At 43.2% G+C, this 16,273-nt stretch overlaps 1 protein-coding gene across 4 annotated transcripts in view; it reads left to right on the forward strand.

The window, feature by feature from the left end:
- Nucleotides 1-16,273, forward strand: part of XPNPEP2 (X-prolyl aminopeptidase 2) — a 65,889-nt gene that overhangs the window by 33,465 nt on the left and 16,151 nt on the right. For all 4 annotated transcript variants that reach the window (XR_012788358.1, XM_075572827.1, XM_075572826.1 and 1 more), the window contains 5 exons: nt 2,236-2,325; nt 4,228-4,337; nt 7,833-7,910; nt 10,265-10,336; nt 11,831-11,891. Coding sequence is in view for 3 of the 4 variants with exons in the window: in XM_075572827.1 (XP_075428942.1) it covers nt 2,236-2,325; nt 4,228-4,337; nt 7,833-7,910; nt 10,265-10,336; nt 11,831-11,891 (411 nt within the window). In the remaining variant the exon portion in view is untranslated. The remainder of the gene's footprint in view (nt 1-2,235; nt 2,326-4,227; nt 4,338-7,832; nt 7,911-10,264; nt 10,337-11,830; nt 11,892-16,273) is intronic.

Consider the following 16,273-nt stretch of genomic DNA (forward strand, 5'->3'; position numbering starts at 1 on the left):
TAGGCCCGGCCATATTGAGGGGAGGTACTTGTTCATGCAGCGCACGCTGAGCTGCAAGCTGTAGAACGTACTGGGGACATAGCCTAACCACTCGAGACAGGCAGAAATAGATAGGGGCGTATCACTACTGTTGCCTGCCAAGACGTGTGCCATAAACACTACAGCAACTAAACTGCCCACAACATTCAAACCTGTGTCCTAACTATGTGGACCCAGACACACTGTACACTATGCATTTTATAGTCAACATGTATCCAACCTCACATATTACAATCCTTACACACTAAAACTCAAACTACACACATCTTTAATACTTACCCTCCATATTACAAAACTTTTTATTTCAATTACACAAGTCAGAGAAGTTTCATTTGCATCACATGTGCTTGCCACACACTGCGCTTGGTTTATTTACTCATACGCAGACAGAAGATCATATGGCTTTAGGATTCAAGTTTTGAATTTGTATAACACTTAATTACAGTAAATATTGGAAGGCCCACTAGGCTGTCCAAGACCCTTAGTCAATATGCTGCTGAACTGATTCCTGGTGCTACGGAAGAGATCAGCTCCAATCAAATGAATAGGATGAACATTTTCTTTGGAATGGTGAAGTAGCTTCAGTACATACCATATTGAATAATGCAGAGGTTCCCAACTCCAGCCCTCAAGGACCCTAACCTAACAGTACAGGTTTTAAGGATGGATATCCCTGCTTGAGCAAGGGTGGTTCAGTCAAAATGATTGGACGTCCTGTGCTAATGAGAGGATACCCTTAAAACCTGCAGTGTTAGTCTTCCTTGAGGACGAGTTGGGGACCTCTGAAATAATGGGATGAAACTACATTTGACTTGGTTCTTAAGAACCATGATCACTGGTGTAAAAGAGACACGAGGATGTAAAAGAAGATTGTGTTTCCCACTGGATATGACCAGAGTTAGAAGATCAGAAATGAATAAGATGTGAATGAAGAGTATGCAATGAGAGATCGCACTTACAATGCAGAAGGGCAGAGGCGTTGGGGTATGTACCACCTTCCCACAGTGACAAACACATACAGTAGATCACAAATAATAAGTCCTCCACCACTTTGTATGAGGAATACATTTTACTGGACCGTAGTAAAAGTAATGCAATCAGTAGTCAGAATTTAAGTCACCCAAGTACACCCAATATACAGCAAGCCTTTTATTTACATCGGATAACGTGTGTTAAGCCCAGACTAGTCCTTCTTCCAGTCTCTTTGCTGTCTGATTTAAATGTATGGTTTGGTTTTACCATGGCTACTTCTGCCTATTGACTGAGATACTCTCCCTACAGTACAAATTAATGCTGAATGTGTAAGACTTTCTTGTTTGAGACATACACTTTCATTTCACATGTATTAAACGTATGCCAAGAAGACAAATATCCATGTTAAAAACAAAAAAACATTTGACCACTTACAGTACATGATTAAATAAGATTGATTTAGATAAAAGTAAAAAATCAGAACACAGTCGTCTTCCTGAACTGGATGAAATACATTTGCGGATAGAAAGGAATGCATCCAGCGCCACAGCAATCCGTCAAAGTTAACTTCCACTCCGGTGATACAAAAGGCTTTATTGAGAAATTACACACACTAAAAACAACAGGCTACACCACAACCTCCTCTACCTTCGTCTTGGAGAAGCGCTGTTATAGCGTGAAACGCGTAGAGGAGGAGGTTGTGGCGTAGCCTGTTGTTTTTAGTGTGTGTAACTTCTCAATAAAGCCTTTTGTATCCCCGGAGTGGAAGTTAACTTTGACGGATTGCTGTGGCACCGGATGCATTCCTTTCTATCCGCATATCTCCCCTGCCGGACGCACGATGTGGGAACTGGAACCTAGGAGAGGCAGGATCCAAGACGGATGAGCTGACAGAGGTAAGCTACGTGCCCCTGAGCCCCGGCTGTTACTGTGGTCCCTTCACACTCTCCGTTTGCTGTTTCCCTCTTGTCATTATACTTACTGTACACCTTTGGTGTTAACATATCCAGCCTCACGCCTGAGCGCATGACAGTAATAGATCTCTTAAATACATTTGCGGCACAATTAAAACATTTAAAGGACAGTGTTTTAAGTTCCTCAAATGGTTGTTAGAATTGTTCTTTCCATAATACACTGCATTGGTCCATCCAGTAGTTATAAATGCAGGCCATTTCATTGATAAATACTGACCCAGGTATTCTAATTGTATTTCTCTGTTTGTAGGAAAAACTTTTAACCGAGGACTACTCTCCAGCCATAAAGGCTAAGGCAGTGAAAAGTGCCAAAGATCAGGAATTGCTAAAGAAATGTCACGTGAGTGCATGTATTTGAAAATATTGCCTTCACACCAAACAATTAGGATTTTTTTTTTGTTTATATAAGCAGACACAAGATAAGATAAGGAGAGTAAAAAAGTGACAAAAGCCCTCCACGCATACATTGGGCAGCAAATACAAATCCCACGTGTGAGCACATTCACATGTCTCAGACAGGTCTGCAACCCTGCCCTTCCTCATTATCTCTTAGCGTATACAATTGCAAAAATGTGTATAAAGCAAACTGCAAGATATTCACACATCTCTGCTAGCACCATCACACTAACCATTGCGTATGCAGCATACACAACCAGTTGTGTTTCTAAGTAATTGTTGATATCTGAGAAACAAGTTATTGTGACTTTGTGGAACCCCAGCCAACTTATCTTATGAGATACAAATAATATTATTGTGGTATGGCTCTTATTTTTATTTTAATACACTTTCAACGTTCACTACACACAGAAACATAGAATGTGACGGTAGATAAGAACCAGTTGGCGCCCTGTGTCTGCCACTTTTCCTATTTGTTGACCCTATTTGATCCTTGGCTTTCTTTTATTTTTGGAATTGCCTTTTGTCTATCCCAAGCATGTTTGCATTCCCTTACCCTATTAGCCCTTACCTCCTATGCTGGGAGGCTGTGCCACTAATCCACCACCCTTTCCATCGAGACATACTTCTACTCTTTAGCCTGCCACCCTCCTACTTCAGAGCATGATCGCTTGTTCTAGAACTACTGTATATATCATTTATAACAATATACTCAGGGGCATAGCTATAGCCCGGGTTATGCCCGGGGGCCCGGCTCTTGGGGTCCCACTCTGCAAACTCCGGTCGGCAAGTGCTTGTCGCACATGCGCACTAGCAGCGAACAAGTTCCGATCGCGCATGCGTTCTAGCAGCCAGAAAGAGACGATCACGTATGCGCACTAGCAGACGGAAAGGGCAGATCGCGTATGCGCCGTCGCCAAGTGCATGAGCAGCCAGTATGCTGATTGTGCATGAGCAAAATGAGAAGTGGTTGTGCATGGACAATCTTACCTGGGAAGAGGAGAGAAGGGCCAGGGCGTATGAAATTAGCTTTCCTGGGGAGGAGGATGTAGACATCGTGCCAAGAGAGAGAGGATGGCTCTCTTTTGGTAAACAAATTGCACTATTGTTTTTTTTTTGTTCTCTTCTCACCCCTTTTTTATTTTGATCTCTATCATTTCTGTTACATGTGAGTTTGTCGGTATGTCAACTCTACCAGCAGAAAGCGCACTCATATGAACTTTTATGGACTTATTTACCTAACAGTGGATGGTAGATTTTTGATTTGCTGCACCAGCTGATCATGATTGAAAGCCATCAATTGGTGTTTTATATACAGTAGCTGTGTTTTTTTAGTTGTGGTATTCACATCACACATATTCACTATCACATTAATGTATTTATATTATACATATTATTATTGCACTTTATAATTTAGTGGAATAGCGCTCTTTGAATAGTTTTATATAGTTATAGGAGAGAAAAGCTGTCTGGAGGGATAGCGTGCCCGTAGCTAAGAGGGAGGAGGAGGGGGAGGAACCAGGTGTGGGCCCGGGGAAAGGGCAGCAGGCAGCACGCCCAACCCAGTAAGGCAACACGGTCAGATACAGACCCAAGCCAACTAGCAGCCATAAATGTTTCAGCGCTGAAGCTTAACGCGTGCGCTGAGTGTGCGTGAGCATTCTGATTGTACAGTTAGCAAACGTTACTAGGAAGTGTGATATTTGCAGGCGCAGATCAGCGGGGATTAGTTCATTGGTGCCCATGTCACATACAGGAATAGTCTTCCAATTATTGTTTTTTTTACTTCATTCATAGGATACAACTTCAGTTCCTTATTCACTTCCCTCATTCCCATGTTTCCCAGATCCGTGATGCGGTGGCGGTAATTCAGTACTTAGTTTGGCTGGAGAAGAATGTACCCAAAGGAACGGTCAGTGAAGCAACTGGAGCACAATATGTAGATGGACTCAGGGAGTAAGTATTACTTTAAATATTCTGTTTGTTTTAAAAAAAAAAAATATATATATATATATATGGGACCATGTTAATGGTTTTGAAGCAAAAGGTGGCACTGTGTGCTCATTTGCATGTCATTTCCCAGAATCCCTTGCTGCGGTGGAAGCATTGTAAGCTGGGTGATAATGGTGAAAGGCAGGGTTGCAGACCTGTCTATGACATGCAAATGAGCACACAGTAATATTTACAGTTGCTATAAGCTTTGCTGTGGAGGGTTTTTGTCACTATTTTACCCACCATAACTTACATATACATGTATGTATGTGTGCGTGCGTGCGTGCGTATATATATATTTGCCACAGAACGGTATCATCTATTCATTTTTGATTATTAAGCTCAGCTAACATGGTAGAGATACCTCTACACACACACAATATATATATATATATATATATATATATATATATATATATAAAATATATATATTGTGTGTGTGTAGAGGTATCTCTTCCATGTTAGCTGAGCCGTTCTGTGGCTAACGAAATGCTTTTATTTGTGCGAGCTTTCGAGATACACTGATTTCTTCTGGCGGTGTTAATGTCAGGATCGCCGCCAGGCTCCGCCCCCAGCACGCGTCACGCGGCTGTACCTCTGACATTCACAGACCGCTCGGTGCGCACGCAACTGCGCAATGCTTCATCCGCGGAGGCGCGCTCCCGCAGTATCACCACGGCACCCACTCTGCGTCGCACTCCTCGTACGCGCGCACACCAACGAACACTAGCAGCATCACCTGTGTTACACCAGCAGCCAATCCTGCACTACCCTATCGGCTCTTGGCTTATGTGTGAGGTCATTGTCTGCTAGTTCCTGATTGGTGCATTCCCCTTTAAATACCTTCCTGTTTCACTTTCACTTTGCTGAACATAAACACTGTTGTGCTGTGCTTGCTGCTTCTTGGATCTTGCCTGTTCCTGTGCCTTGCCTGACTCGTGTTGTGACCCCTGCTCGTACCTGGACCTGTCTCTTCTCTACCCCTGGACTTCGGCTTGTTATTGGACCCCCGCTTTCTCCTCTCCTCGATCACGGCTTCGGATAACGACCATTCTTCTCTCTCCAACCCCGGATCACGGCTTCGGATAACGACCATTCTTCTCTCTCCAACCCCGGATCACTGCAAGTACCACGACTTCCCCGAACTCTCCTACCCCGACCCAGCTCCACGACTCCGACTACGCATTCCGGACCTGGCTCCGTGGTTGTAGGGCGGCGGTTATATACATCCCCACCTCAGCCCCGCGGTCTAGTCCTGTTTGTGGTGGGCGCAGCGTGACAGTTACAATGAATAAAGCAAGGTTTAACTTAAAAACAGTGCATCTTTAAACCGATGTAAACAAAAGATCAGAATGTGTGGATGACAACCTCCTATGGCGCTGAGGAAAGAATGGACGCTGATTCTTGTGCAACAGTTCTTTTCTTTGTGCTGGAAAAACCTCAGAAAAGAAAGACAAAGAAAGGCAAAAAACACTGCAATAGTGTGTTACCCAGGGATATGCTATGGTTTACAAATTGAGAGCATTTATTAAAATTAAACAATTATAACATAATTATAACATGGAATATGAATCAATTAATAGATCAATCGAATAAGAATGATAACACTTCCAAGCACTGAAGCTATAGGAAGGTGTGCTGCTCCGCCGTAGGTAAAATTGAAATCCTACTCACCGGACATGAGTAGGGCATGTGCAAAGGTTTAGGGTCTTTTCCTCCAGAAGACACCGCTCGCTGTGGGGTGTGGGGTGCACACACGCCTACTGATGCCTGCCCCATAGAGACCTGTACTTGGTGTGCGGCGTACCCGCCGTCGCATGCGCAGCTGTAGCCACCAGGGAATCAGCCTTAAACTGCACCACCTGTGCTGAAGCAGGGATATCCTGCAGACCTGATCTGTTGGTGGCCCTTGAGGACTGGAGTTGTCCTTCCTTACTCTAATCCCTTGAACATCAAAAAGGAATTGCATCCTGCATGTGCAGGTTATCAGAATACACTATGGCCTCTTTCCAAGATGGCTGAAATAATCAATCATGTCTAACACCAAATTAGCACCGGGTATATTATTAAATAATTTGTGTTATAATTTGCCCTAGTTTTGGGCCAGGAGACCTAACCCACAATGTCCTTATACACCACATGACGTCAAGAAATAATCTACATTAAAGCATATACAAATTTATGTCTGGTTGTGGTTGCACTCTATTATGCACACAATAATTAGTGAATAGAAAATTATCATTTGGAAAATATGCCTACAGATCTGCCTTATGTTACATTACCAACATTTTATTTCTGTTAAGTGAGACGCAGAATTCATACGGACACACACAATTAAAACTGTAATCATAGTTTAGATTGTAATCTCTCCGGGGCAGGGATTTATTTTCCTATTGTCTGACTTTGATTATAATTCCCTGTAACGTATTGCGTTTGTAAAGCCCTGCGTACACTGTGGGCGCTGTATAAATAAAGATATACATACATCACACGTGCCCAGTTCACGTGGCCTAATCTCATAAGAACTGTCATCTCAGAGCTCATACTCCACCTTCTGGTCAAAATGTAGCACCATTTCATATACTCCACAAATATAAATGTGTATTGTTCGTAACATGATATACCTGTGTCTCAGTATACATGAAATGAGGATTATTAATTCATATTAAAATGTATGATCAAAGCGGAAGTTTAGCTGAAAGAGATGACTCCATCTAAGCTGTGATAGCGAAATCCAAATGATTGTGCATTGTCCACCACTGCATGTGATCTACTGTGTATTATCATCTGAATAGAGTAGTAACAAAGGAGGGAGAGGGAGTTGGGGATATGATACCTTTTATTGGACCAACAAATGTTAGAAGCTTTCCAACCTCTCTGGGTCAGGGTCACCCAATGAAGGACCCTGAGAGGTTGGAAAGCTTGTAGGATCTCAACTACTTGTTGGTCCTCCTCCCTCTCCCTCCTTTGTTACTACACGGAAGAAAGGACCAACACGCCCCCCCCCCCTTCTTTGCTGAATAGAGTAGACACTTTTTAAGCCACTTTAGGTTTAAACGTCAGTTATATCTAATTATCAGAAGAAGAAAAATGCAGCAATGTGATACTGTACATACTTTAGGAAACAGTTCACTTTATTCATTTGTTCCTTTAAAGTAGTTTCACGTCTTTCAAACAGAGCTATCCAAAGCCAGAAGTCATTGCAGTAATCGTAATAACTACTTTTGTACATTAATAATTGTTCATATATATTACAATAACTAAGATTTCAGTTTAATGGTATCTTTATAATCCTAACGTAAAGAAGACTACATTGGAATAGACTTATATTTCCAATTCATGCTTTTCTGGAAATATATGAATATTGTGTTCTTTATGGATTCATATATTATTTTATCTTTGTCCCACTCAAAAGCAAAGGAAAAATAATCAAAACACATTTTCCTTCCCATTTTTTAGGAAACAGGAATATTTTAAAGGACCGAGTTTTGCTACTATTTCGGCCAGTGGCTTGAATGCAGCTCTTGCTCACTACAGGTAGTATCATTTTGCAGTAACACAGTATTTGTTTCCTATACAATCAGTGATTTACTACTGGTTACATATGAAGTTAAACATTTTAGGGATCATTTAGAAGGTGTAGAGGCTCTAGAACAGCAGTGGGCAATTCCGGTCCTCAAGGGCCACCAACTGGTCAGGTTTCAATGATATCCATGCTTCAGCACAGGTGGCTCAATCAGTGGCTCCATCAACAACTGAGCCCCCTGTGCTGAAGCAGGGCTATCCAGAAAACCTGACCTTTTGGTGGTCCTTGGGGACTGGAGTTATTGCCACCCTGGTGTAGAGGGTATGCGATTAGAAGAATGTAATGTTCTATGTAGCACATTATCAAGTCCGGCACTGGGGAAGTTCTGTAACTTTACCTTACTGTGTCATCAAAACGCTCTTTACAAAGGATATATTCCATTCACTTTACTGAAGGTATTTATCAGTTATTATTACCAATAGTTTATTGGTAAACCAGACCTGTATCCTCAAAGTAATACATTCTTCATACAAAATGACTTCATCTTGTCTCTGTAGAGCAGTGTTTCTCAACCAGGGTCTCAACCAGTCCCAGGGGTTCCGCCTAGCCGCCCGCACTCACTGTGTGGCCCGCTGCGGCTTTCCTGGCTCTCCCTTGGGCTCTCCCCCTCCTCCCCCCAGCTCTCCCCCTCCTCCCCCCAGCTCTCCCCCTCCCCCCCCCCCCCAGAAGCCGCTCACAGGACTGCACTTCCGCTGCCTGCTGTTAGCTAGAGTGCGCGCGTGCATGCAGTCCTGCATGCCCTGTAGTTAGCTACCACCTCATCCTGCCCACCGCCTCCCGCCGCTGCATGTGCTGCCACCGCCTCCTGCCCACCGTTGCCTGAGGTAGGCATATGGGGGGGAGGGAGTTGGGGGGGGAGGTAGATGTGAGATATAGTGGGGGGGGTAGTGATGTGAGATGCATGGGGTGGGTATATGATGATGATGAAGGTTGCGGGGGGAAATATATGGAGGATGATGATGAAAGGTGCTGGTGGAGATATATGAGGAGGAGGATGATGATGAAGGGTGCTGGGGGAGATATATAAGTGCTGATGAGGGGTACATTTTTTTTAAATATGTATTGGGGGTGGGGATCTTTTAAAAATGTATTGGGGCGGTGGGGTCTTTTTAATATGTATTGGGGTGGGGGTCTTTTTAAAATGTATTGGGGCGGCGGGGGTCTTTTTAAAATGTTTTGGGACAGTGGGGGGTCTTTTTAAAATGTATTGGGGCGGTGGGGGTCTTTTTAAAATGTATTGGGGTGATGGGGGTCTTTAAAATGTATTGGGACAGTGGGGGGTCTTTTTAAAATGTATTGGGGCGGCGGGGGTCTTTTTAAAATGTTTTGGGACAGTGGGGGGTCTTTTTAAAATGTATTGGGGCTGTGGGGGTCTTTTAAAAATGTATTGGGACAGTGGGGGGTCTTTTTAAAATGTATTGGGGCGGCGGGGGTCTTTTTAAAATGTATTGGGGCGGCGGGGTCTTTTTAAAATTTATTGGGGCGGCGGGGTCTTTTTAAAATGTATTGGGGCGGCGGGGTCTTTTTAAAATTTATTGGGGCGGCGGGGTCTTTTTAAAATGTATTGGGGCGGCGGGGTCTTTTTAAAATGTATTGGGGCGGCGGGGTCTTTTTAAAATGTATTGGGGTGGAGGAGGTCTTTTTAAATTGTATTGAGGCGTGGGGGCATTTTTAATATGTATTGGCGGGAGTAAGAGTGAGACGTAGGAGAGAGAAATACATGTGAGGCGGGAGATTGAGTGAGACGGAGGGGAGAGAAATACATGGGTAGAGGGTGAGAAATAGAGGGGGCTCGTGAGGTGTGAAATTAACCTAATATGTGTCGGCCATTTAGGGGTTCCCAGAGATTTTTCAAAAAACTTCAAGGGTTCCTCCAAACAAAAAAGGTTGGGAATCACTGCTGTAGAAAGTTACATGTAAATATCAACACCATTATCCTTCTCTTTTTTTTTTTTTTTTCAAAAATGGTGATGGTGTTTTTAATGGTTATTTAAGATATACAGCGTGCCCTATACAACATAAGCACTTAGCAGCGGGAGCTCCTGTAATCAATGCAATACAGCTCAAACTGTACTGTACATAGACAAAAAGAGTCGATATAAAGGCATGTATTGTACCATCTTGTTAGGTGTAGCAGAGTGTATACGTGAATGCATTTGGTGTAGGAGAGTGGATTATGTCTCCATTTGAATGTTATTGAAATGCTTTCTCGAAGGCGGTTTTTGTTCTTTGGAGACTTCCGAGAGACTGGGGGTGGCACTCTCATTGTTACCATGTTAATCTCAATGCCTGTTTTGTTTCACAGACCAACGAATGAAACCAACCGTAAACTAACCGTGACTGAAATGTACCTTGTTGATTCAGGAGGCCAATATCTGTGAGTAGGCACAGATTGTACTGTAGCTTGTTTATTGATCTCTCCTTACTTTTAATGAGTTGAAGTATATGATAGGTTGGGTATTTATCTAATGTTTACTTTAGTACATTTGATTTATTAAACAAATTATATTTAACCAGTAACAATATGTTTGACACTTTCAAGTACAGTATGTCTTCAATATCAGATTTATTTATTACACACAAGACAATGCACATTCTATTCTAACAGGCAAACCGTGCCCATGATTTTCTCTAACATATTACCACTTCGCCAAGTTATAAAGCCCCAATTCAATAAGCTCCATTAAAGCAGCGGTCCAAGCTGCCAATTTCCTTAATATGTGCATCAATACAATCCACACAATGATAAGAAATTAGCTAAGTTGCTGATCGATCCGTTCTCCTGTGATCACTCGGCAAAGATTCGGCCGGGGGGTTCACTAAATGGCTGTCAGTGCAACAGAAGAGGACCAAAGATGCAAAGTTCTGTGAGAAAGATCATGTGATCAGGTAGTCACTAGATACATTTGGTGCACTGCTAGAGAGAGGGCAGTGTTCAACAAAGGGTGTGCTAGAGTCTGTTTCAGAAGAGGAAGGGGATGTGACTTTGTAAATAGTCACTATAGAAATAAAAATGCTTGTTACACTATAATACATTACAAATGTAATTCAGAGTTGTTTTTAAAAAAAATGCTACAAGTGTATTTTCTCATAGTACAGAACTGATTTATTAGAAAAAACACATAATAATGTAGGATATTGCTTGGTCTGCATCTTTAAGCTATTTAATCCAGACCCTGAAAATAGGGCTTTTAAGAGGAGAGAAGTGGCAGAGAGATAGATCGTATTACAGTAGCTTGTTTCCCAGGTCTCTGTTGTGTTCTCAGGTATCTCACCCAGTGAAGTATAGTTGACTATTTGGAGATAGATAAGTAAATAGTGCAAACAAGAATAAGCAAAAGGGCTTCACGAATAAAAAGTGATAAATATATACGTATGAAATATACAACCCCTGTGGAATGCTGCTCCAGTTATAAAACTTTCCAAGGTGGGCCTAAAGGACTATGGAACAGGGCGAATGTGCTCACAAGTGATATTTTTATTTGCTGTACACTGTACGGTGTAGGGTGTTTGTCACTTTTTTACCCACCATAACTTATATAAAGTATGGTTGAAACCTATTCCAACTTCACATTCAAACAAACCTCACATTGATGAGACCCCAAATAGCTGTCTGTGAGTAGGGTTACTGGTTTTGCACTTCTTTAACCCAGGCTTTGCTGAAAAGCTGTGTAATACGGCAGGCATAAGTTTATAGGGATGAATTTTAAAATGGACACAAAATAAACAGGTGATACTGTGTGTCATTTCCCAGAATCCCTGGCTGCAGTGGAAGTATTGTATGCTAAGAGATAATGGTGAAAATCGTGGCTGCTGACCTGTCTGAGACGTGCAAATCTGCTCACAAGTGATATTTTTATTTGCTTTTCAGTGATGGAACAACAGACATTACAAGGACTGTTCACTGGGGTACACCATCTGACTTTGAAAAGGTGAGTGTGTATCCTATAGTCTTATGGTCAGAATCTACCTATAAATAGAGATGAGCGGACTGTCCTTAATTCCCTTCCCGAATGTTGCCAGGTTTTTCATTCAAAATCTGATCAGTCCGTTTAAATCTGACTTCAGATTGTACCAGCTTTTATCCACGCAGATTATTTACAATCCGTCCTTAAAGCTTGTATTCTCCGATTTTAAGTAATTCAGCATCTGATTTAACATTAATCCAGTACTCTGAATGTGTTAATATCGAATCCGACGTTGGATTGCAAGGAAAAAAAGCCATCGGATTAATCTCCAGCCAAACATCCAAACCGGAGGTATACAATATAATTATTACTGTAAATATAGGTTAGTGCACAAAATAAAGCAAATTGGACTCAGTAAAAATACTTGCACCTGGATTTAAAACTGGTTAAAGGACAGACAACAGAGAGTTGTAATAAATGGAACTTTTTCAGGTTGAGCTAAAGTTGTGAGTGGAATACATCAGGGATCGGTACTGGGACCCCTGCTTTTTAACTTGTATTGTATTGTATGTCTTTATTTATATAGCGCCATAAATGTACATAGCGCTTCACAGTAGTAATACATATCATATAAATAACAAATAATATAAATAACAGATCATGGGAATAATCCGAGGAGCTTACAATCTAATTGGTAGGTAGGGAGAACGTACAGAGACAGTAGGAGGGAATTCTAGTAAGTGCGTCTGCAGGGGGCCAAACTTTATGTATCATGTGTCCATGATTATCCAGTGCTATTCATATGCTTCTTTAAGCAGATGTGTCTTAAGGTGAGTCTTAAAGGTGGATAGCGAGGGGGCTAGTCGGGTATTGAGAGGAAGGGCATTCCAGAGGTGTGGGGCAGAAAGTGAGAAAGGTTTAAGGCGGGAGAGAGCTTTAGATACAAAGCGGGTAGAAAGAAGACATCCTTGAGAAGAACGCAAGAGTCGGGATGGTGCATAGCGAGAAATTAGGGCTGAGATGTAAGGAGGGGCAGAAGAATGTAAAGCTTTAAAAGTGAGCAGGAGAATTGAGTGTGAGATACGGGATTTAATCGGAAGCCAGGAGAGGGATTTCAGGAGGGAAGATGCGGAGACAGATTTAGGAAAGAGTAGAGTGATTCTGGCAGCAGCGTATAGGATAGATTGTAGGGGAGACAGGTGAGAGGTAGGAAGGCCGGACAGCAGGAGGTTGCAGTAATCGAGACGGGAGAGAATGAGGGCCTGAGTCAGAGTTTTAGCAGTCGAGTAACAGAGGAAAGGGCATATCTTTGTGATATTGCGGAGGAAAAAACGACAAGTTTTAGAAACGTTTTGAATATGAGAGGAGAATGTGAGAGAGGAAACAAGTGTAACCCCTAGGCAGCGTGCTTGGGCTACTGGGTGAATGATCGTATTTCCAATAGCAATGTGGAAGGAGGTAGTAGGGCCAGGTTTGGGAGGAAGTATAAGGAGCTCTGTTTTTGCCATGTTAAGTTTCAGTCGGCGGATGGCCATCCAGGATGATATTCCAGAGAGGCATTCAGAAACTTTGGTCTGTATAGCAGTGTAAGGTCAGGGGTTGAAAGGTAAATTTGTGTGTCGTCAGCATAGAGGTGATATTTAAACCCAAAAGATGTGATTAGGTCACCAAGAGAGAGTGTGTAAAGAGAAAAGAGAAGGGGTCCCAGGACAGAGCCCTGGGGTACCCCCACAGAGAGATCAATAGAGGAGGAGGAGGTGTTAGCAAAAGAGACACTGAAAGTACGATGGGAGAGGTAAGAGGAGATCCAGGATAAAGCTTTGTTCCGAATACCAAGAGTATGGAGAAGGTGAAGGAAAAGAGTGTGGTCCACGGTATCGAATGCTGCAGAGAGGTCGAGTAATATGAGCAGAGTGTAATGACCTCTGTCTTTGGCAGCATGGAGGTCGTCAGTTATTTTAGTGAGGGCTGTTTCAGTAGAGTGAGCAGTGCGGAAGCCAGATTGTAGAGGGTCTAGGACAGAATAGGTGTTGAGAAAGTGTAGCAATCGAGAGAATACAAGACGTTCAAGGAGTTTGGAGGCAAAAGGCAGGAGGGAGACAGGTCGAGAGTTAGAAGGACAGGTAGGGTCAAGCTTGCTGTTTTTGAGTAATGGTATAACTGTTGCATGCTTGAAGGAGGATGGAAAGGTACCAGAGTAGAGGGAAGAGTTAAAGATCTGTGTGAGCATAGGGATTATAGAAGGAGCAAGAGGTTTTAGGAGATGGGAGGGAATGGGATCAAGAGGGCAAGTGGTAGAGGGAGAAGAGGAGATCAGCAGTGACACATCCTCCTCCGAGATAGCGGAAAAAGAGTCAAGAAAGGCAGGAGGAGAGTTGGGAAGCATTGTGGGATGAGAGGAGGCAGCAGATGGGATGTTCTGCCATATGGATTCCATCTTTTCCTTAAAAAAGTCAGCAAAGTCCTGAGGTGAGATGGAGGAAGAAGAGGAGGCAGCTGAGGGTGGTCTGAGTAGACAGAAAAGAGACGGCGTGGGTTAGACTTGTGTGTGTTGATTAGTGATGAAAAGCAGGTTTGTTTAGCCTGAGAGAGGGCAGAGTTGAAACAGGATAGCATAAATGTGTAGTGAATGAAGTCTGCGAGCGTATGAGATTTCCTCCAGAGGCGTTCAGAGGAACGAGTGGATTAACGCAGCATGCGTGTGTGGGAGTTTAGCCAGGGTCTGGGGTTAGAAGGGCGAGGACGGCAGAGAGAAAGCGGGGCATGAAGATCAAGAGAGGAAGATAAGGCAGAGTTGTAGTTCCTGACCAGGTTGTCAGGGTGTGAAGCAGAACTGAGAGAGGAGAGGGAGGAGCGTAAAGTGGAATCAAGAGCTGGTAGGTTAATAGAGCGCAGGTTTCTGCAAAAACGAGGGCAAGATGGAGATGGAGAGAAGCGAGAGAGAGAAAATGAGATGAGGTGATGGTCAGAGAGAGGAAAAGGGGAAATGGAGAAATCGGAGAGAGAGAAGTTTTTAGTGAAAACCAGGTCTAGGTAGTGTCCATCCTTGTGGGTGCTGGCTTCAGTCCACTGTTGAAGGCCAAAAGAAGAGGTTAGAGAAAGAAAGCGGGAAGCCCAAGGGAGAGAGGGGTCATCAATGTGGCAATTGAAGTCCCCAAGGAGAAGAACAGGGGAGTCTGAGGAGAGAAAGAAAGAGAGCCAGGATTCAAAGTGAGAGAGAAAGGCAGAAGGGGGATGAGTAGAGGAAGGTGGGCGATAGATGACGCCACATGGACCGGGAGAGGAGAGAAGATCTGGACTGTGAACCTCAAAGGAGGGAAAAGCAAGAGAGGGAGGAATAGGAACGGTTCGGTAGCAGCAGAGAGAGGAGAGCAGGAGCCCCACGCCTCCACCCCTGCCATCAGGGCGTGGAGTGTGGGAGAAGGAAAGGCCACCATAAGAGAGGGCAGCTTCCAGAGCAGAGTCAGACTGAGTGAGCCAGGTTTCAGTTATGGCAAATAGGAGCAGAGAGTGAGAGAGAAATAAGTCATGCACAGAGAGGAACTTGTTAGAGAGGGAGCGAGCCTTCCAACGGGCACAGGAGAAAGGGAGAGAGGAGGGAGGGTGGCAGGGGATGGGTATGAGGTTGGAGGGGTTTACACCACAAGGAGTAGAAGTTGCATGTGGAAGGCGAGGACGAGAGCAAGTAGAAATAAGGCAGGGACCAGGATTGGGAGAGATATCCCCAGAAGCGAGGAGGAGAAGCATGGACAGAAAGAGAATGTGTGAGGATGATTTGTAGGGGTGTGTTTTAGTGCAGGAGGTAAAGCTGTGTGGTGACAGAGGGCGCAGATAAGAGAGGAGTTCATGTGAACTGAGAAGTGGTGAAGTAAGGAGAGATGGCGAAATATGAATAGAGTTAGAGACATGATGAGGCTGGTGGAAGGAAGTGCATAAATTGAAAATAAGTGAGGTTACAGCAAATATAAAAAGTAAAGGCGGCATCACAGCAATAGTAATGTGTTGAGATGTGCAGTATGGGATGACTTGTTTATTAATGACCTTTAGGTTGGCAGAGAGAGCAAAGTCTCCATCTTTGCTGATGACACTAAATTGTTAAAGGTAATAGAATCAGAGCAGGATGTAATTTCTCTCCAGAAGGACTTGGAGAGACTGGAAACGTGGGCAGGTAAATGACAGATGAGGTTTAATAAAGATAAATGTAAGGTTAAAACAGGCGATTTACAAATTAAATGGGGATAATTTGGGAAATCCTTGATGGAGAAGGATTTAGGAGTGCTTGTAGACAGCAGGCTTAGCAATAGTACCCAAAGTCATGCAGAAGCTGCAAAGGCAAACAAGATCTAATCGTGCATTAAACGGGCAACAGATGGAATGGAAGTAAACATAATTATGCCCCTTTATAA

Source organism: Ascaphus truei, chromosome 16 (assembly GCF_040206685.1).
Source record: "Ascaphus truei isolate aAscTru1 chromosome 16, aAscTru1.hap1, whole genome shotgun sequence".
NCBI classification, from domain to species: domain Eukaryota; kingdom Metazoa; phylum Chordata; class Amphibia; order Anura; family Ascaphidae; genus Ascaphus; species Ascaphus truei.